We start from the raw sequence: 23017 nt of genomic DNA on the forward strand, positions 1-23017 counted from the left end.
AGGATGAGCGGCGTGAAAGGCACGAACTAAATCGGCCGCATGAACATCAGAGGCGACCACCCAGGAATTATCTTCCTGACCATAGCCCTTCCACTTGACCAGGTACTGAAGCCTCCGCCTGGAGAGACGAGAATCCAAGATCTTCTCCACCACGTACTCCAACTCGCCCTCAACCAACACCGGAGCAGGAGGCTCAGCAGAAGGAACCACAGGCACAACGTACCGCCGCAACAAGGACCTATGAAACACGTTGTGGATAGCAAACGACACAGGTAGATCCAGGCGAAAGGATACAGGATTAAGAATTTCCAATATCTTGTAAGGACCAATAAAACGAGGTTTAAATTTGGGAGAGAAAACCTTCATAGGAACAAAGCGGGAAGAAAGCCACACCAAATCCCCAACACGTAGTCGGGGACCCACACCGCGGCGGCGGTTGGCAAAGCGCTGAGCCCTCTCCTGTGACAACTTCAAGTTGTCCACCACAAGATTCCAGATCCGCTGCAACCTATCCACCACAGAATCCACCCCAGGGCAGTCAGAAGGTTCCACATGACCCGAAGAAAAACGAGGGTGGAAACCAGAGTTGCAGAAAAACGGCGAAACCAAGGTGGCGGAACTAGCCCGATTATTAAGGGCAAACTCAGCTAACGGCAAGAAGGTCACCCAATCGTCCTGATCAGCAGAGACAAAACACCTCAAATAAGCCTCCAAAGTCTGATTAGTTCGCTCCGTCTGTCCATTAGTCTGAGGATGGAAAGCAGACGAAAACGACAAGTCAATGCCCATCCTACTACAAAAGGATCGCCAGAATCTGGAAACGAACTGGGATCCTCTGTCTGACACAATATTCTCAGGGATGCCGTGCAAACGAACCACGTTCTGGAAAAACACAGGAACCAGATCGGAAGAGGAAGGCAGTTTAGGCAAAGGAACCAAATGGACCATCTTGGAGAAGCGATCACATATCACCCAGATAACAGACATGCCCTGAGACACCGGAAGATCAGAAATGAAATCCATGGAGATATGTGTCCAAGGTCTCTTAGGGACAGGCAAGGGCAAGAGCAACCCGCTGGCACGAGAACAGCAAGGCTTAGCTCGAGCACAAGTCCCACAGGACTGTACAAATGACCGCACATCCCTAGACAAGGAAGGCCACCAAAAGGATCTGGCCACCAGATCTCTGGTGCCAAAAATTCCTGGGTGACCTGCCAACACCGAGGAATGAACCTCGGAAATGACTCTGCTGGTCCACTTATCAGGCACAAACAGTCTGTCAGGTGGACAAGAATCAGGCCTATCAGCCTGAAATCTCTGCAACACACGTCGCAGATCAGGAGAAATAGCTGACAAGATAATACCATCCTTAAGAATACCAACAGGTTCAGCGACTCCAGGAGCATCAGGCACAAAGCTCCTGGAAAGAGCATCGGCCTTCACATTCTTTGAACCTGGTAAATACGAGACAACAAAGTCAAAACGGGAGAAAAACAATGACCAGCGGGCCTGTCTAGGATTCAGGCGTTTAGCAGACTCGAGATACATCAGATTTTTGTGATCAGTCAAGACCACCACACGATGCTTAGCACCCTCGAGCCAATGACGCCACTCCTCAAATGCCCATTTCATGGCCAACAACTCCCGATTGCCCACATCATAATTTCGCTCCGCAGGCGAAAACTTCCTAGAGAAAAAGGCGCAAGGTCTCATAACAGAGCAACCAGGGCCTCTCTGCGACAAAACGGCCCCTGCTCCAATCTCTGAAGCATCCACCTCAACTTGAAAGGGAAGCGAGACATCAGGCTGGCACAAAACAGGCGCCGAAGTAAACCGACGTTTCAACTCCTGGAAAGCCTCCACGGCAGCAGGAGCCCAATTAACCACATCGGAGCCCTTCTTGGTCATATCCGTCAAAGGTTTCACAATGCTAGAAAAGTTAGCGATAAAACGACGGTAGAAGTTAGCGAAACCCAAGAACTTCTGAAGACTCTTAACTGACGAGGGCTGAGTCCAATCAAGAATAGCTCGGACCTTGACTGGGTCCATCTCCACAGCAGAAGGGGAAAAAATGAACCCCAAAAAGGGAACCTTCTGTACACCAAAAAGACACTTTGAGCCCTTGACAAACAAAGAATTTTCACGCAAAATTTTAAAGACCATCCTGACCTGCTCCACATGCGAGTCCCAATTATCAGAAAAAACCAGAATATCATCCAGATAAACGATCAGAAATTTATCCAGATAGTTCCGGAAAATGTCATGCATAAAGGACTGAAAAACTGAAGGGGCATTAGAGAGCCCAAAAGGCATCACCAAGTACTCAAAATGACCTTCGGGCGTATTGAATGCGGTTTTCCATTCATCCCCTTGCTTAATGCGCACAAGGTTGTACGCACCACGAAGGTCTATCTTGGTAAACCACTTGGCACCTTTAATCCGGGCAAACAAGTCAGACAACAGCGGCAAAGGATACTGAAATTTGACAGTGATCTTATTTAAAAGCCGATAGTCAATACAAGGCCTCAAAGATCCGTCCTTTTTAGCCACAAAAAAGAATCCCGCACCAAGAGGGGAAGAAGACAGACGGATGTGTCCTTTCTCCAGAGACTCCTTGATATATGAACGCATAGCGGTATGTTCAGGTATCGACAGATTAAACAGTCTTCCCTTAGGAAATTTACTGCCTGGAATCAAATCTATTGCACAGTCACATTCCCTATGAGGAGGCAATGCACTGGACCTGGACTCGCTAAAGACATCCTGATAATCAGACAAGTACTCCGGAACTTCCGAAGGCGTAGAAGAAGCAATAGACACAGGCAGGGAATCCTCATGAATACCACGACAGCCCCAACTAGACACTGACATAGCCTTCCAGTCAAGGACTGGATTATGGGTCTGTAACCATGGCAGCCCCAAAACAACTAAATCATGCATTTTATGTAGAACGAGAAAACGTATCACCTCGCGGTGTTCAGGAGTCATGCACATGGTAACCTGTGTCCAATACTGCGGCTTATTTTCTGCCAATGGCGTAGCATCAATACCCCTAAGAGGAATAGGATTTACTAATGGTTCAAGAATAAAACCACAGCGCTTAGCAAATGAGAGATCCATAAGACTCAGGGCAGCACCTGAATCTACAAACGCCATGACAGGATAAGATGACAGTGACCAAATCAAAGTTACAGACAGAATAAACTTAGGATGCAAATTACCAACGGTGACAGGACTAACAACCTTAGATATACGTTTAGAGCATGCTGAGATAACATGTGTAGAATCACCACAGTAGTAGCACAAGCCATTCCGGCGTCTATGAATTTTCCTCTCATTTCTAGTCAGGATTCTATCACATTGCATCAAATCAGGTGTCCGTTCAGACAACACCATGAGGGAATTTGCGGTTTTTCTATCACATTGCATCACATCAGGTGTCTGTTCAGACAACAACATGAGGGAATTTGCGGTTTTGCGCTCCCGCAACCGCCGGTCAATTTGAATAGCCAGGGACATGGTATCATTCAGACCTGTGGGAATGGGAAAACCCACCATAACATTCTTAATGGCCTCAGAAAGGCCATTTCTAAAATTAGCGGCCAGTGCACACTCGTTCCAATGTGTCAGCACGGACCATTTCCGAAATTTTTGGCAATACACTTCAGCCTCGTCCTGGCCCTGAGACATAGCCAGCAAGGCTTTCTCTGCCTGAATCTCAAGATTGGGTTCCTCATAAAGTAAACCGAGCGCCAGAAAAAACGCATCAATATCAGCCAATGCCGGATCTCCTGGCGCCAACGAAAAAGCCCAATCCTGAGGGTCACCCCGTAAGAATGAAATAACAATTTTTACTTGTTGAGCAGAGTCTCCAGACGAACAAGGTTTCAGGGACAAAAATAATTTACAATTATTCCTGAAATTCCTAAACTTAAATCGGTCTCCTGAAAACAGTTCAGGAATCGGAATCTTGGGTTCAGACCTAGGATTTCTGGTAACATAATCTTGTATACCCTGCACACGAGCGGCAAGCTGGTCCACACTTGTAATCAAGGTCTGGACATTCATGTCTGCAGCAAGCTTAAGCCACTCTGAGGTAAAGGGGAAAAGAAAAAAAAAATGAGAGAGGGAAAAAAAAAACCTCAAAATTTTCTTACTTATAATCCCACTTCTGCAATGCATTAAACATTTAATACTGGCCTGGCATACTGTTATGACCCCAGTGGACAGGGTCTCAGAGGAACGTGTAAGTCTGCAAGATACAAAAATCCAGCTCATAGGGCTGTGGTAACTGGGTTGACCAAATAGCTACTCCTAATGCCAACACTAGAAGTAGCCGGGGATCATGCCTACGGTGATCGCTAGATGACTCGCGCCAGCCGGAGAATCTAACTACCCCTAGGAGAAGAAAACAAAGACCTCTCTTGCCTCCAGAGAAAGGGACCCCAAAGCAAGATACAAGCCCCCCACAAATAATAACGGTGAGGTAAGAGGAAATGACAAACACAGAAATGAACCAGGTTCAGCAAAGAGAGGCCAGCTTACTAATAGCAGAATATAGCAAGATAACTTATCTGGTCAACAAAAACCCTATAAAAATCCACGCTGGAGATTCAAGAACCCCCGAACCGTCTAACGGTCCGGGGGGAGAACACCAGCCCCCTAGAGCTTCCAGCAAAGGTCAGGATACAGATAGGAACAAGCTGGACAAAAATACCAAACAAAACAAAAGCAAAAAGCAAAGAAGCAGACTTAGCTTGAAAAACAGGAACCAGGATCAGAGGACAAGAGCACAACAGATTAGCTCTGATTTCAACGATGCCAGGCATTGAACTGAAGGTCCAGGGAGCTTATATAGCAACGCCCCTGAACTAATGGCCCAGGTGAGGATATAGGAAAAGACAGACGCTCCAGAGTCAAATCACTAATGACCACTAGAGGGAGCAAAAAGCAAAATCACAACAATCCCGCAACCTGCTTAAACTTCACGTAGTCGGCAGGATGCAGTTCACAAGCACAGAGGTGGCAGACCAAGCGGCCGTGGGGGACCAGCTTGCCACTTGGGGCCATGTTCAGCAATCTCCCAAAGTTTACAGGGAGTAATTTGCTGTTATGGGAGTGGTCCGAGCAGGTTAAAAGCATGCTAAGGCTGCACCCCATAACCCCCCTCTATGCAGGCGGAGACTGCTGTGATGGTCCTAGACGGGGAAGCCAGATGTTTTGTTATGTTTCGGGCCCCGCACGAGTAGAACACGTTCACCAAAGTGTTACAGATCTTGGAAGAGATGCATGGGGATCCCACTGATATCGGTGAATTGCGGATGCGCTTGTTTAGCCGCGTCCCAACCTCCTCACTATGTCTCCAAAGACATCTTTTTGCAGCTTCCTGCAAGATGCATGGACACCATCTCCCTGCAAGGAGTGGATATCTTGTTTTATTAAATTGTTACATCTTGTTAACCCTTGCTCTGCCTCCTATGTTTCACTGCATCCCGCAACCTGCTTAGACTTGGCGTAGACGGCAGGATGCAGTTCAAAAGCACAGAGGTGGCAGACCAAGCGGCCGTGGGGGTCCCAAGAGCCAGCTTGCCGCTCGGGGCCATGCTCAGCAATCTCCAAAAGTTTACAAGGAGTAATTCTGTTATGGGAGAGGTCCGAGCGGGTTAAAGGCATGCTAAGGATGCACCCCATGACCCCCGCTATGCAGGCGGAGATTGCTGTGATTGTCCTATACGGGGAACCCAGATGTTTTGTTATTTTCCGGCCCCCGCACGAGCGGAACACGTTCACCAAAGTGTTACAGATCATGGAAAAGATGCATGGGGACCCCATGGATATCGGTGAATTGCGGATGCGTTTTTTTAGCCGCGTCCAAAGGGAGGGGCCGTCTGTGACCCAATATATGAATGCGCTGCAGGAGATCCAGGCTGCAATCGCTAAGCGGGATGATGTGGGTGTGGGCCCTCCTGATGTAATTTTGAGGGACCAACTCATAGGACGCTTGAAGGATGCGCTGCTTAAACAGGCCCTGCAGGAGTGCTTGCCAGCCAATCCGTTTATGTCTTTTCTGGAAGTTGGAGCGGAAGTGCGTGCGAGCAAGAGCAGGGGTTGGCGGCCTCGACAGGGAAGGTCTGGAGCGAGGAGGTATCGGCTCCGCCCGCAGATTAACCAGGGTGGGTGAGAGAAATTCAGAAGGAAATTCAGGACATGCGGGAAGTGGAGTCATTCAGGAGAGTCAAAGCCCATGAGCACCTCCCATTGTGCTGGTGCAGAAGGAGGACGGGACCCTGCGTTTGTGTCGATTATAGGTGACTGAATGACTGAATGAATGCACGGTGCGAGACTTGCCCCGAATTGAAGAGTCATTGCCTGCCTTTGGGAAAGTGAAGTATTTCTCATCCCTAGATCTATCCAGCAGATATTGGCAGGTGCCTATGGCTGAACATGATCGATCAAAGACGGAGTTCATCCTACCCATGGGATTGTCTGAATTCAATCGCATGCCCTTCGGTCTTACCAACGGCCCTGGGACCTTTCAACAATTGAAAGATGTTTGGGAGACCTGAACTTCGAAGCCATCCTTATTTATCTGGATGACATCATTGTATATGCAGCTACCTTTGAGGAGCATCTCCGGAGGCTGGGGCAAGTGCTGAGTCAACTGCAGAAACACGGCCTGAAAGTGAAGCCCCCAAAGTGTCACCTCTTCCGCAAGAAAACTGAATATCTTAGGCATGTTGTATCTGCTGAGGGGGTGTGGTCTGCACGAGAGAAGATAGCAGCAGTGCAGGAATGGCCCACCGCGAAGACTGTGAAGTATGTCCGGGCCTTTCTGGGACTTACTGGATACTATCGACGGTTCGTGAAAAATTTCACTCGTATAGCTAATCCACTGCTGGAGTTGTTGAAAGTAGTGCCGTCCGATGCAAATATTCAGATCATCCAGTGGGGAGCCAGCCAGGAAGAAGCCTTCCGAGCTCTGAAAATGGCCCTGATGGATGCACCCGTTCTGGCCTATGCTTACTTCTCGCAATCCTTCATCCTTCACACTGATGGAAACCTACATGGGCTAGGAGCTGTATTGTCACAGATGCAGGAGGGAAGAGAGTGGGTGATTGCTTATGCGAGTCGATCTCTCCATGACTCAGAACGAAATCAAGATAACTACAGTTCTTTCAAGCTGGAACTACTGGCGCTAGTGTGGGCAATGACTGAGAAATTTGACGAGTACCTGTGAGGGTCCAATGTCTTGGTAAGCACAGATAACAATCCTCTGGCCCACCTGAAAAATGCAAAACGGGGGGCCTTGGAGCAAAGATGGGTGGCCCGTATGGCGAAATATCGCTACAAGATCGCATATCAAAGAGGAGTTGACAATACACATACCGATGCTCTGTCCAGAGTGACTCACGAATGGCCTGGACTTAACCGAGACGAAGAGCTTGGAGGCAGGAGAGATCCCTGGGTTCCGGAATTCCACCAGGATGTTGGCGGCAACGCAGGAACAGATCGGAGAGGGGTCGGGGGAACACATGCTGGAACAACCTCATGATGATTGGGTGCAGCTCCAGCAGGAAGATGGGGAACTCACTCAGTTGAGACAGTGGGTGGCTTTGTAGCCAGCCAAAGTGAGAGACATGCCCTGTCCCCAGGAACATTGCAGATCCTCCGGCAGTGGGAGAGGCTCCAATTGGAAGATGGCTTGTTGTATCAGAAGGTGCAGTTAGTACGGGAGTTGGGAATCACTTGGCAAGTGGTATTCCCAGAAAAGTTGAATCAGTGAGGTGGCCACAGTAGCACAGTAGAGAAGGGCCCATTTTGGCCTGGAGAAGACGTTCCAGTGGCTGCAGAAGTTGGTCTACGGTGGAGGAAGCCTGTAGACAATGCCGAATGTTGTGAATCAGCTAAACCTCCTGAACAGAGGGCTCCTATGCAGACCATCGTGGCCTCCACGCCTATAGAACTGTTAATGCTTGACTACTTGACCGTAGGTCCCGCTTATCTCGGATACGAACATTGCCTTGTGATGACCGACCACTTCACAAAGTTCGCTGTGGTGACTCCAACCCGGGATCAGACGGCTGAGTCAGCTGCGCAGGCCATCTGCTGAGATTTTATCCGGATGTACTGTACGGTTGTCCAAAAATATTTCATTCTGATCAAGGCGCCTGCTTTCAAGGTTGAGTGATGGAGCCTTTTTCGGATTGAAAAGTCCTTACCATCCGCACGGAATGGAGCCTGTGAACATTTCAACCGGACGTTGATTCAGATGTTGAGAACATTGGAGGAAGACTGAAAAGTCAGTTGGCCTGAGTATGTAGCTGAGTTGGTCTGGGTATACAACAACCGCATGCACAGTACAACCTGATACACGCCATACACCCTGCTGTTCGGCTGAAAAGGACGAGAGATTACCGATCTGGAGTTGGACCCAGAGAAGGACTAACCACGGACGGGGGTGTCCACCTGGGTCCGTGAACATCGACATCACTTGCAGACTCTGCATCCACTAGTACAGACCAGGTTTTGTGAACTTGAACAAGGCTAGGGACCAAGTATTGGTCCAAGACAAGCGACCTCGAGGCAAGTTAGAGCATCGATGGGAATAAACTCCGATCGGGTGAAATGCCAAATTGGAACTGATGGACCCGTCTATGAAGTCCAGCCTAAGGAAAAAGAAGGGGTCCCTACCCGAGTAGTCCACCGAAGCAAGTCCATGCCTGTCAAGAGATCCTGAAAGAGAAGGAAGAGGGTCAAGTGTCCACTCTAGCGACGTTGTGATGAAGAAAAACCTGCCTTACCCTCTGACCTGGACGATCCTTTACCCACTTACACAGGAGTGCGAGAACCTGAAACTCCCGATATGGCTGCTCCACCGAACCCGGATGCGTCCCTGTCCTCAACTGCCAAACCTGACTCGACTACCCAACCTGACTTACACTGCACAAAACGAACGACAGCTGGAATACCTCCAACCATTATGAACAAGACCAGTTTATTTTGCAGCAGATCATTCAAGGGATGGAGGAGGGTCAACGCTTGCTACAAGATCTCTCGCCGTGGAATGGAGAAATAAAGGAGAGGGGGAGAAAGGAGGAAAACCGGGCCACGGGTTCCTGTACCTAGCCGGGTTCGGAACTGTTGAGGCTGCCTCTCTTGTTGCCTGGGGGAAGGAATGAGGAGCCGGACCGACCTCGTGACCTGGGTAGGAGGGGCAGCTTAAAAAGTCAAGTGCACGCAGGTTCGGGCAGTTTGGCGCGATTCAGCAGTAGCGCGCAGCCGGGTGAGCAGCGTGCTCCGTCCTCTGAGCACCAGCGCCACGGCGGTCTGCGATGTTTGGTCCCTGCCGCCTCCAACGGGACTGCTGCAGAGAGAAGTGCCATGGGCTCAGTAGCTGCCAGAGACAGAAGTGCTGTGCACTCAGTGACTGAGTACTGCGCACGTGCATTAGAGAGAAGGCCGAGTACCGGACAGACTTTTGCGCCTAACCTGCCACTTGCTTCCCTCCCGTTTACGCTTGACTCTGAGAGTGCCGCGGCCCTGTTTGTTTCGACCGCACGTGCTTACTGACTAGGGGTTCAGCAGAAGGTACCGGAGATCGATCGCTGCCGCCAAAGAGGGAACGTCGCTTAGAGGATCCCATGTGAGGACATCGGCCGGCTGTTGCCGGTTCTACAACCCCCCTGAGGGATCATCTACTGCAGAGGACCATACAGAACACGATAAGTTCTTTAGTTGGACTGCTTTTGCTTTAGGCCCCTTTTCACTAGTCCGTTTATTTCCGGCACCGGAAAAAACGGTATCGGACATATCCGTGTACATGTGTCCGTGTGTCCTATGTGTAGCACACGTGTGGCAACCGTGTGCCACCTGTTTGCCGCATCAGTATCACACGGACAGCCGCCGGGGAACAAGCGCTACAGTAAGCGCTGTTCCCCGGTGGCTAGTGCTGAAACCGACTTTTATCATTCTCCCCTGCTATTCCGGCAAACAGAGGAGAATGATTATATTAAGGTCCGAACGACAGCAGGTGGGGGCTTTTGAGACTGTTACCCCCATCACCCCACATCTGCTGCCGCTAATAACAGTGACTGTAGGTGTGGATGATCGGGGTATTCCACAGCCGCCGGCTGCAATCGTTTGGAAATAAATTCAGCAGCGGCATCACCGGCTTTTTCCCACGGTCCAGAGGTCACCTCAGTTAAGCCTGGCCATGATGATGTCACCGCTGGTGAATGATGCTGTGCTCTCAGCAGCCCATTTAGCAGTGGTTTTCAGCCGGGATGGTCACATCTTGGCACTGTCCTGGTTGAAAACTGTATATCCCCTAGATATGGATTACGGCGTGGGACACAATGATGGACAAGTATGGGTATATTGTTGGTTTATTATTTTACTTTTATTACAGGAGATCGAAGGCATCGGGGAATTAGGTGTGGAAGTAAGCATGTTTTAATTTAGAACATTAAAGGTGTCTGTGTAATTTTTTCAAATAAAAGACTTTATTCTGGCCGCGTCGTTATTTAACATTACAACTATAGGATTAGTAATGGATAGGTGTCTTATAGACGCCTCTCCGATAACTAAGCTGTGGGCTTGATATCACCTGAAAGCTGACATCAACCCCACAAATATTACCCCACTTGCCACCGCTACAGGGCAAGTGGGAAAAGCAGGGCAAAGCGCCAGAAAAGGCGCATCTAATAGATCCGCCTTTTCTGGGCAGCTGCGGGCTGCTGTTTTTAGGCTGGGGAGGCCTATATTAATGCCCCCTTACCAGCCTGAGAATAGCAGCCCCCAGCTGTGAGCTTTAGCAAGGCTGGTTGTCAAAAATGGGGGGGACCCCACGCAATTTTTTTTTTAATTCATTAAAAAATAATATACTGTTATTAGCGGAAGCAGGTGTGGGATGATGGGGGTAACGGTCCCAAAAGCCCCAAAAGAGGAGAAGGGAAGAATGATGAAAGCTGGCTTCAGCACGTGCCACCGGGGAACAGCGCTTACAGTAGCGCTTCTTCCCCGGTAGCCGTCCGTGTCACACAGAGGACATCAATGTGTGTTCTCTGTGTGCACATGCGCCGGACGTTTTAGCTGACAGCAAAACAAAGACATGTCAGCATGTTTTGCCCACGGACACACGGTTCGTGGAAACTGACTGACATGTGCACAAAACCATTCATTTGAATGGGTCTACGTACATACGCGTCTCCGGTATGTGTGAAAACTGTCACCACAAGTACCGGAGACACGGACGTGTGAAAGGGGCCTTACAGTTGCTACTCCTATTATCCCTCCTTTAACCATTAACCTCCCTGCGAGGAGTGAATACCTTGTTTTATTAAATTGTTACATCTTGTTAACCCTTGCTCTGCCTCCTGTCTGTCACTGCATCCCGCAACCTGCTTGCATGCACAAGCGCCGACTGCAGGATCTAAATACTGGAGGTTTTATAACCCAAGTGAGAAACAAGTGCGGCGGTCCTGCAAGCTAAATGTAAACCAGCTCCACACTCAGGCCATGAGCTTTCCATCGTCAAGGACCCTTGGTACCTTCACACCAGGGGTAAGTAATGCCTTGCCTTGTCCTGTAAACGCCGTCATGCGTCCACTTACAATGCCGATACAGGACACCCAAAATGGCTGCCCGCTCCTCTCAGCGTGCCAAGAGCCAAAGTCCTCCCGACAGAAGCACAGAAGTCCCCAGGCCTCGTAGTCTGTCTCACACAGCACCTATACCGACTCTTCTTCTCCTCCACCGGTATAGTAGAGTTTTGACAGGGAATATGGGTTTTTAAACAGCATATCTGTCCAGGATACCAGGTGCCCTGCTCACATGTGTCCTCTCAGTACCAGAGCATGGCCATGTCCCTTGCTCTAACTACAGATAGGTGGCCCCCATTATGAGCTGGAGGAGATATTAATCCTGTAATTATTGAACACATAAGAAAAAGCATTTGACAGAAAGAAATAGTGTATTAAGGAGGTGCTGATTATACTTAAGGAGGGGAAGGTCCCGCATCCATGCACTCTTATACACCTATAATGCTTATGAATATAGACATTAAGGTCTTGGCTAAAATATTTGAAAACTAGATTGAAGTGAGTGATTGAGGAATTAAAGGGAATCCGTCAACAGGCTTTTCCTATGCAATCTGAGAGCGGCATGATGTAGGGGAAGAGTGCCTGATTCCAGTAATGTCTCACTTACTAGGTTTTGTAAGCTTTCTGTGCGGAATCAGTGGTGTAGACAAGATTATACATGGTTTATTCTAATCTCTGCTAAATCTGCAGCAAAAAAAACTGTGATTCAGTCATAACTTCAGCACCCACTAAACTAAGTGATACATCGCTGGAAGGGGCTCTGTCTATTCAGCATGATGCTGTTGGATTACATCACAAAAATCTACTGACAGATTCATTTTAATAAAGACCATGCTGGTTTCATGGCTGGATGGTCCCACAATCCGAACAGGCTATTTAAGTATATACAGAGGTTCCCCTTATCCCCTCTTTTGTTTAGCTATTGAGCCATTTGCAAATAGCATGAGAAGAGCAGAGATTCAGGGAATCAATTAAGAGAAGTGCAGTAGAGAGAATAGCACTATTTGTGAACGCCATTTTACTGTTCCATGGCTCCTACAATCTGATCAGTGGGGTCATGGAAATGTTTAAACAGTTTAGAAATTTGGCAGGCCTAAGAATTCACTGGGGAGCATTGACATTTATGCCCATATATGAAAAATAAGGCTTATTGGTTGAGGGTTCTTAGAAGATAGATGACGAAGAATTCATGTACCTAGGGGTTAATGTAGAGAGGAATGTGGAAGATTATAAGGAGTTGATTGATTTTATATTTTGATCACAAGTTTACAGACACAGCAATACAAGTTTCTTCTTTACTTTTAAATGGAAGCAATTTGAAATTTTGGACTTAAAACAAAAAAGTTTTAAAGTCCCCTAAGGGACTTGAACCTGTGATCATCTGATCACTTGTACTATACAGTGGGCACAGAAAGTATTCAGAGACCTTTAAATTTTTCACGCTGTTTCACTGCAGCCTTTTGGTAAATTCAAAAAAAAGTTCATTTTTTTTCTCATTAATGTACACTCTGCACCCCATCTTGACTGAAAAAAAACAGAAATATAGAAATATTTGCAAATTTATTAAAAAAAAACCAACAAATATCACATGGTCATAAGTATTCAGACCCTTTGCTCAGTATTGAGTAGAAGCACCCTTTTGAGCTAGCACAGCCATGAGTCTTCTTGGGAATGATGCACCAAGTTTTTCACACCTGGATTTGGGGATCCTCTGACATTCTTCCTCGCAGATCCTCTCCAGTTCTGTCATGTTGGATGTGAACGTTGGTGGACAGCCATTTTCAGGTCTCTCCAGAGATGCTCAATTGGGTTTAGGTCATGACTCTGGCTGGGCCAGTCAAGAATGGCCACAGAGTTGTTCTGAAGACACTCCTTTGTTATTTTAGCTGTGTGCTTAGGGTCATTGTCTTGTCGGAAGGTGAGCCTTCAGCCAAGTCTGAAGTCCAGAGCACTCTGGAGTAGGTTTTCATCCAGAATATCTCTCTACTTGGCCGCATTCATGTTTCTTTCAATGACAACCAGTCGTCCTGTCCCTGCAGCTGAAAAACACCCCCATAGCATGATGCTGCCACCACCATGTTTCACTGTTGGGATTATATTGGGCAGGTGATGAGCAGTGCCTGGTTTTCTCTACACATACTGCTTAGAATTATCACCAAAAAGGTCTATCTTCATCTCATCAGACCAGAGAATCTTATTTCTCATAGTCTGGGAGTCCTTCATGTGTTTTTTTAGCAAACTCTATGAGGGCTTTGATATGTCTTGCACTGAGGAGAGGCTTCCTTCAGGCCACTCTGCCATAAAGGCCAAACTGGTGGAGGGCTGCAGTGATAGTTGACTTTGTGGAACTTTCTCCCATCTCCCTACTGCATCTCTGGAGCTCAGCCACAGTGATGTTGGGGTTCTTCTTTACCTCTCTCACCAAGGCTCTTCTCTCGCGATTGCTCAGTTTGGCTGGACGGCCAGGTCTAGGAAAACTTCTGGTGGTCCCAAACTTCTTCAAATTAAGAATTATGGAGGCCACTGTGCTCTTAGGAACCTTGAGTACTACAGAAATTCTTTTGTATCCTTACCCAGATCTGTGCCATGCCACAATTGTTTCTCTGAGCTCTTTGGCCAGTTCCTTTGACTTCATGATTCTCATTTAGTCTGACATGAACTGTGAGCTGTGAGGTCTTATATAGACAGGTGTGTGCCTTTTCAAATCAAGTCCTATCGGTTTAATTAAACACAGCTGGACTCCAATGAAGGAGTAGAACCATCTCAAGGAGGATCACAAGGAAATGGATAGCATGTGACTTAAATATGAGTGTTTGCGCAAAAAGTGAAAAATTTAAAGGGGTCTGAATACTTTCCGAACCCACTGTATACTGCATCAACAAAAATTGTAGTACATAGGTAAAACCACAGTCTCCTATGAGGTGTAAACTGTGACTCAACTTCATAGTTGTACCAAAATGTATGCTAATGTCTGTAAAGCGCTGTGGAATTAATGGCGCTGTATAAGTGAGTAAAATAAATAAATAAATAAAATAAAAATGGCCCCTGGTTGCCAATATGAGACAGCAGTGCAATGTGGGTGGGATTCAATGGGACCCAATGCGTGCGTGGGCATCAACTTGATAGTAGACTTTAAATGGCTAACAGACGCAATCAGAGCTCAGCTCTACCTTTTGATGTGAGATGCAGATGCCGTTGTGTATTATAGCCGACATCTACAGCATGTGAAGGGAGTTCAGCCCCTGAACACATCGAAACCCCAGAGATGATGAATCTATATGTTCATATGCAATAATGGGTTAAATATGTGAAAACAAATTCTAGACTTTGCCATTTGGGTTTTGGGAAACAGGTTTTTGGTTTTTAACATTTTTTACTAGTTCCTGTCTTGGTTTTAATTGCTGAGATAAGACACCGGTCTCCTAATAAGCCTCGTCAGAGGCTTAGATGTACTAGAATGGTGGCCTTGGTATGTCCCTGGCTGCCATGGCAACCTATCGCAACCCATGACTGCATTGTAATGGGCATCCGCTGTTGCTAACTTTTTAAAATTCTACAATGGGACGGAACAATATAACTCCAAGCGCTAGTGTGAACCTTGGCTTACCCAGAGGCCTCTCACCTCTCCAGTTAGCAGGTGGATGATGTCCAATGTGAGGTTTAATATCCTTTCAGGCATGGGACTCCTATCTGCTGCCATTCGCCAAGAATTGTGTTCTTTCCAGGATTCTTCCCAAAAGCCAGAATAATATCACATGACCTTACAGGCCAATATGGAACTAAACGAGACTGAAGTCAATATAGGGGCACCAACACGCCAGCAGACATGACCAATCCCCAAACGCTATCCTTATACCTTGTCGTTCACTTCTATAGAGGTGGTCTTTATCCCCAGACACAACCAGGTGATGCAGTGTTTCTGGAAGAAAGAGGAGACTTGTTTTAGTGCCTGCAAAAACCATTTCACGTGTTACAAATGCAAAGTAAAAATGCGATATAATGGTAGTACCTTTTCCTGGATACATTCGTCTTGGCCTCTTGCCATGGCTGTACAAAGATCTATACTCTACAAGTAGGTCAGATGGTGCGAGGGATTGTCAAAGAATATCTGTCCCCAGGTTTGTGCTGACTTAACTGAGGGCAGCCAGCTAGACGTTGCTAGAGACCCCGATTGTCATATTGGGCTTCTTGTTTTTACTGCTGCCGCACTAGTACTCCTCTGGAGGACAAACTAGTGCCGTGTAGTAGTCTATATTCATGAGCTCTTCTCCCCCTACTGTTTCTGCATATATTGTGCAATTAGCACCACAGACAAAGCAACCAAATCACTGTATTTATCAATACTACAGAAATATGGCCAATAAGTGGCATTACAATCTGGGTTTGTCCCCACCTTATGATCTCTTCAGGACAGCAGAAAAATGGTGGCATATTCCCTTTAATTTACTCACACAAAACATAGCAACTGAAACACGACTGGGTGAAACGCATCCGATGTGGGGTCTAAAGTGTGAGGGTTCTCCTTGTGAAGGTAGCGTAGTGAGACTTATAGGCCACGCAGTGCTCCTCTGGGATTATGAATATGCAAGTAATCTCTTCAGAGAAGAAGAGGATAGAAACTCTAGTGGAGGTAGCAATTCTGAAAGTCACTATCGACCCTGTAAATGGCCTTGCCACATGGCATAAAATAATTAAATTAACATAATTAAACTAAAATTAAAATTAAAAGCCAAACTAGAAACTTTATTTGCAGAAACATATTTCTTGGTGTCTTCCCCTCATTAGTGTAAAGCAGGAGATCTGGTTTGGATGGGTGAGAAGCCTCTCACAAGAGATCAAGTTTCTGCTTATGGAGTGCAATAAATTGGTATAGGGAGACTTGCAAGCCATGAAATGCTAAACTAGGAATATACATTTGCAAGTAGCCTCCCTGGAAAGAGGTGGACTGGAATGCTAGTGCCTGATTTCTTCTCTGAAAAGTAAAAAACACAGAATAAACTATTTTTTTTCCCCATACCACCCCACAAAAAGACTAAAACGCAATCAAAAAGTCATATGCAAAGAAAAATGGTATCAATAAAAATGTTATTTTGCCCAGCAAAAAAAACCCTCATACGACTGTTAGCGGGGAAAAAAAAAAAAAAATTATATATATATATATATATATATATATATATATATATATATATATATGTATATATATATATATATATATATATATATATATATATATATATATATATACACACACACACACACACACACACACACACCTTTCAAACTGTGGCAATGCAAATACAAATGATAATTCTCTATTTGAAAAAAAACATATTGATAAATGTGATGTTGCTGTAATCTTACTGACCTGAACATTACAGATATCTGATCAGTTTTACCGCATGGTGATTGAAGTGAAAAAAGTAGCCTTCAAAAAAACATTGCAAAAATTATTTTTTAGAAAATGTTTTTTTTTAGTGTAATAGTAGCCAAACATAAAAATATAGAAATCTGGTATCACTGTAATCTTACTGATCTGAAAAAAATGCTGTCTTATCACTTGTACCACATGGTGAATGGCGGAAAAATATTGAAATGCTGTGTTTATACGGTTCACCAAAAATAGTAATAAGCCTAGGTTCATATTTATCCTGCGCTATATGCTGAGTACTTATGTCGGAGCTTGCATCTTAGGACTCACTTAAAAAAAATAAAAATCACAAGGACCATGCATGTACAGTACGCTTTTTACGCACACATCACAAAGGAAACCCACATTTCATCAACCAAGTACACTAAATTCACAGCCCGAACAGTCATGATAGTATAAGAGTGATACATACAGTATAATCAGTGCTTTGTGTGTGTAGTTGCTTGTACTTGTATTTAGCACAGAGCTGTGAAATGGTGTCATTATTCTGGGAAGGGGCCAATATCCATGGAGCTTCCCAGCCTATTAATAACAGCTCACGTCTAATGTATGCACTATTTCTGTGGCAGTTGAAGGCTGGTGTTATTAGTCTGGGAAGGGGCCAATATCCATGGCCCATTCCCAGCTTATTAATATCAGCCCATGGCTGTCTGCATAGTCTTTGCTGGTTATTAAAAAGGGGGGACCCAAAAAAAAATAAAGTGGGATCCCCCCTCTTTTCAATAACCAGCAAAGGCCAAGTGTGTGTTTCTTTTGATTACGAGATTAGTAATAGTGGGGTCTTGACAGATGTTTCTCCATTACAGGTCCTTCTCAAAAAATTAGCATATAGTGTTAAATTTCATTATTTACCATAATGTAATGATTACAATTAAACTTTCATATATTATAGATTCATTATCCACCAACTGAAATTTGTCAGGTCTTTTATTGTTTTAATACTGATGATTTTGGCATACAACTCCTGATAACCCAAAAAACCTGTCTCAATAAATTAGCATATCAAGAAAAGGTTCTCTAAACGACCTATTACCCTAATCTTCTGAATCAACTAATTAACTCTAAACACATGCAAAAGATACCTGAGGCTTTTAAAAACTCCCTGCCTGGTTCATTACACAAAACCCCCATCATGGGTAAGACTAGCGACCTGACAGATGTCAAGAAGGCCATCATTGACACCCTCAAGCAAGAGGGTAAGACCCAGAAAGAAATTTCTCAACAAATAGGCTGTTCCCAGAGTGCTGTATCAAGGCACCTCAATGGTAAGTCTGTTGGAAGGAAACAATGTGGCAGAAAACGCTGTACAACGAGAAGAGGTGACCGGACCCTGAGGAAGATTGTGGAGAAGGACCGATTCCAGACCTTGGGGAACCTGAGGAAGCAGTGGACTGAGTCTGGTGTGGAAACATCCAGCGCCACCGTGCACAGGCGTGTGCAGGAAATGGGCTACAGGTGCCGCATTCCCCAGGTAAAGCCACTTTTGAACCATAAACAGCGGCAGAAGCGCCGGACCTGGGCTACAGAGAAGCAGCACTGGACTGTTGCTAAGTGGTCCCAAGTACTTTTTTCTGATGAAAGCAAATTTTGCATGTCATTCGGAAATCAAGGTGCCAGAGCCTGGAGGAAGACTGGGGAGAAGGAAATGCCAAAATGCCTGAAGTCCAGTGTCAAGTACCCACAGTCAGTGATGGTGTGGGGTGCCATGTCAGCTGCTGGTGTTGGTCCACTGTGTTTCATCAAGGGCAGGGTCAATGCAGCTAGCTATCAGGAGATTTTGGAGCACTTCATGCTTCCATCGGCTGAAATGCTTTATGGAGATGAAGATTTCATTTTTCAGCACGACCTGGCACCTGCTCACAGTGCCAAAACCACTGGTAAATGGTTTACTGACCATGGTATTACTGTGCTCAATTGGCCTGCCAACTCTCCTGACCTGAACCCCATAGAGAATCTGTGGGATATTGTGAAGAGAAAGTTGAGAGACGCAAGACCCAACACTCTGGATGAGCTTAAGGCCGCTATTGAAGCATCCTGGGCCTCCATAACATCTCAGCAGTGTCACAGGCTGATTGCCTCCACGCCACGCCGCATTGAAGCAGTCATTTCTGCCAAAGGATTCCCGACCAAGTATTGAGTGCATAATTGAACATTATTATTTGATGGTTTTTTTGTTTGTTATTAAAAAACACTTTTATTTGATTGGACGGGTGAAATATGCTAATTTATTGAGACAGGTTTTTTGGGTTATCAGGAGTTGTATGCCAAAATCATCAGTATTAAAACAATAAAAGACCTGACAAATTTCAGTTGGTGGATAATGAATCTATAATATATGAAAGTTTAATTGTAATCATTACATTATGGTAAATAATGAAATTTAACACTATATGCTAATTTTTTGAGAAGGACCTGTACACAGCTGACATCAACCCCAAAACAATTACCCCAATTGCCACTGCACCAGGGCAATCGGGAAAAGCCGAGGCTAAGCACCAGAATTTGCACATCTAATGGATGCGGCAATTCTGGGGAGGCTAACGGCTGGTTTGCATGGATATTGGACCCTTCCCAGAATAATAATACCAGATCACCGCTGTCTGCTTTCCCTCAGGTGGTTAATAAAAAAAGGGGATCCCACAACATTTTTCTAATTAAATTATTCATTTAATAGGTTAAATTAGGCTAAACACCATGTAGTGCCACATGCAAGGCACAAAAGGGCGCTAGGTATATGTAGCAGGGTTGTGACATTAAATAGAATAAATAGTATAGTTGTCTTGTAGCTATCTATATCTGTATTTAAGATTGCTTTATTAGTTTGTAAACTAGCTTTAAATGACAAATACAGTATGTAAAAGATAATGTTAAAAATACTATGTCATACGGATGCCAGGGAAGAAAAATCGCATTGTACTCATATGATACTCATCTGACTTTTCTGGATCAACATCGGTGCAATTTTATTTTATACACTAAGGTAATTCCAGCCTTAATCTCAGAAAAACCCAGTGTGACTACACTGCGGCTAGCATCCACATGCGGGTTATTACTGTAAGGAAGAGCCCACTTAATTTCTGAACAGCGTGTCCTCAGAAGCACAATGTATTGAGAGTATTGGGTACAAAAATGCCATATCTGGGATCATTTGAGGGTGGTGGGGGGGGGGGAGGAGGCCTCTGCTGTTGGCACTTGGGGGTTCGGCACATGCAGTCTGTAAACTATTCCAGGAAAATCTGTGCTCCAAAAGTAAAATTGCGCTCCTTCTATTCCGAGTTGTGCCGTGTTACCAAACAATTTCCGAATGCATTTGGGGTTTTGCTACGTTCAGAAGAAACTGAATTACAAATTGCTGGGTCCATTTTCTCCTCTTATCCTTGTGAAAAATGAAAAATTTGAGGCTAAAATATTTTAGTGGTAAAAATATATATTTTTTTATTTTTCTAATCTGCAAGTTAAAGGGGTTGTTAAGGCTTGTGATGAAAGTCTGCAGTCATTCTATGTGACTGCAGACTTCTGAATGCTGACAGCAAGCACACCACATACTTTTCACCACATACGATTCTCAGCGGGTAGTCACATGACCAGAAGAATCCAATTTTCATACGTATGCTCACTCAACTCAATTGTATTGAACAAGGCCACGCCCGCCTAGTTGGGATTTCGACGAAATCATACTTGTCACATGACAGGCTGCTATCTCCACCGGCACATGAAAATCCTTGCAATGACAGCATGCTGTGAGGATTCAGAATTCTGCAGCCACAGAGTAACTGTAAACTTTCATCACAAGCCTGGACAACCCCTTTAGTCGCATTGCAAAAGGTCTCAATCTGGCTTCCTGAAAGCACAGCTCACAGGAGAAAATGTACGGTAACGCTTCTTCCAAGGAGCCATCTGCTTTCAGTCATAGATTCTCTCTATGACATGCTACAGTCAGCTCTCATAGAATAAGTGGCAGCTGTAAGCTGTCAAAGCGCCAGGGCCTCCTTATAGCCAGGACCAGTGTCACCACTTGTCACACCAGGGCAATTTATTATGTATGGAGCTTTATATGGGGCCCATTATTCTGTATAGAGCAATATATGGGGCCCATTATTCTATAAAGAACATTATATTGGGCACATTATTCTGTATGGAGCACTATATGGGGCCCATTACTCTGTATTGAGCAATATTTGGGGCTCACTATACTGTATGGAGCACTATGTGTGCCCATAATATGGAGGACTATGTAGTGCCCATAATCCTGTTTGGAGAAATATATGGGGCTCATTATTCTGTATGGAGCGCTATGTGGTGCCCATAATACTGTATGGAGGACTATTCTGGCCGGTTTCTGAGCTGTTGTAGAATTTACAATAGATATCACTCATGTAATGTAAGAAGTTAAATTTTTGCCATTGTACTATACCTATATTTCCCTGCCGTATCTGTGCATCACGGTCCTGTAACGGCCATTGCTCACAGTATAGTGAGTGGGGACTACAGCTGAACCAGTACACTAGAGGGGACGCAGGGCCCACTCCTGTAGCGTTACACCCAGAGGGGAGCCAGAACCCGCTCCCGTAGCGCTACACCCAGAGAGGAGGCAGAGCCCGCCCCGTAGCGCTATATCCAGAGAGGAGGCAGAGCCCGCTCCCTAACCATTACACCCAGAGAGGAGGCTGAGAAGTCTCCCGTAGCACTACACCCAGAGAGGAGGCAGATCCTCCTCCGTAGTGCTACATCCAGAGAGGAGGCAGAGCCTGCTCCAGTAGTGCTAAACCCAGAGAGGAGGCAGAGCCCACTCCCTAAGCGTTACATCCAGAGAGGAGGCAGAGCCCACTCCCTAAGCGTTACATCCAGAGAGGAGGCAGAGCCCACTCCCTAAGCGTTACATCCAGAGAGGAGGCAGAGCCCACTCCCTAAGCGTTACATCCAGAGAGGAGGCAGAGCCCACTCCCTAAGCATTACATCCAGAGAGGAGGCAGAGCCCACCCCCTAAGCGTTACATCCAGAGAGGAGGCAGAGCCCACTCCCTAAGCGTTACACCCAGAGAGGAGGCAGAGCCCGCCCCGTAGTGTAACATCCAGAGATGAGGCAGAGCCCGCTCTCGAACCGTTACACCCAGAGAGGAGGCAGAGCCCGCTCCCGTAGCGCTACACCCAGAGAGGAGGCAGAGCCCGCTCCCTAACCATTACACCCAGAGAGGAGGCTGAGAAGTCTCCCGTAGCACTACACCCAGAGAGGAGGCAGATCCTCCTCCGTAGTGCTACATCCAGAGAGGAGGCAGAGCCTGCTCCAGTAGTGCTAAACCCAGAGAGGAGGCAGAGCCCACTCCCTAAGCGTTACATCCAGAGAGGAGGCAGAGCCCACCCCTTAAGCGTTACATCCAGAGAGGAGGCAGAGCCCACTCCCTAAGCGTTACATCCAGAGAGGAGGCAGAGCCCACTCCCTAAGCGTTACATCCAGAGAGGAGGCAGAGCCCACTCCCTAAGCGTTACATCCAGAGAGGAGGCAGAGCCCACTCCCTAAGCATTACATCCAGAGAGGAGGCAGAGCCCACCCCCTAAGCGTTACATCCAGAGAGGAGGCAGAGCCCACTCCCTAAGTGATACACCCAGAGAGGAGGCAGAGCCCGCCCCGTAGTGTAACATCCAGAGATGAGGCAGAGCCCGCTCTCGAACCGTTACACCCAGAGAGGAGGCAGAGCCCGCTCCCGTAGTGCTACACCCAGAGAGGAGGCAGAGCCCGCTCCCATAGCGCTACACCCAGAGAGGAGGCAGAGCCCGCTGCCTAAGCATTACACCCAGAGAGAAGGCAGAGCCCGCTCCCGTAGCGCTACACCCAGAGAGGAGGCAGAGCCCGCTCCCGTAGCGCTACACCCAGAGAGGAGGCAGAGCCCGCTCCCGTAGTGCTACACCCAGAAAGGAGGCAGAGCCCGCTCCCTAAGCGTTACACCCAGAGGGGAGGCAGAGTCTGCTCCCGTAGTGCTACATCCAGAGAG

At 46.4% G+C, this 23017-nt stretch overlaps 1 protein-coding gene across 2 annotated transcripts in view; it reads right to left on the minus strand.

Annotated features, from left to right (window-relative positions):
* Window positions 1-23017, minus strand: part of LOC143764850 (uncharacterized) — a 68287-nt gene that overhangs the window by 40190 nt on the left and 5080 nt on the right. The window contains exons 2-3 of one of the 2 annotated variants that reach the window (XM_077250879.1): window positions 15457-15519; window positions 15223-15379 (exon numbers count right to left, since the gene is read on the minus strand). In XM_077250879.1, the coding sequence (XP_077106994.1) occupies window positions 15223-15300 (78 nt within the window). In that variant the 5' untranslated portion in view covers window positions 15301-15379; window positions 15457-15519. Of the gene's footprint in view, window positions 1-15207; window positions 15380-15456; window positions 15520-23017 lie in introns of both variants that reach the window. The other variant, XM_077250878.1, reaches the window with a different exon arrangement.

Source organism: Ranitomeya variabilis, chromosome 4 (assembly GCF_051348905.1).
Source record: "Ranitomeya variabilis isolate aRanVar5 chromosome 4, aRanVar5.hap1, whole genome shotgun sequence".
In the NCBI taxonomy this organism is placed as follows: domain Eukaryota; kingdom Metazoa; phylum Chordata; class Amphibia; order Anura; family Dendrobatidae; genus Ranitomeya; species Ranitomeya variabilis.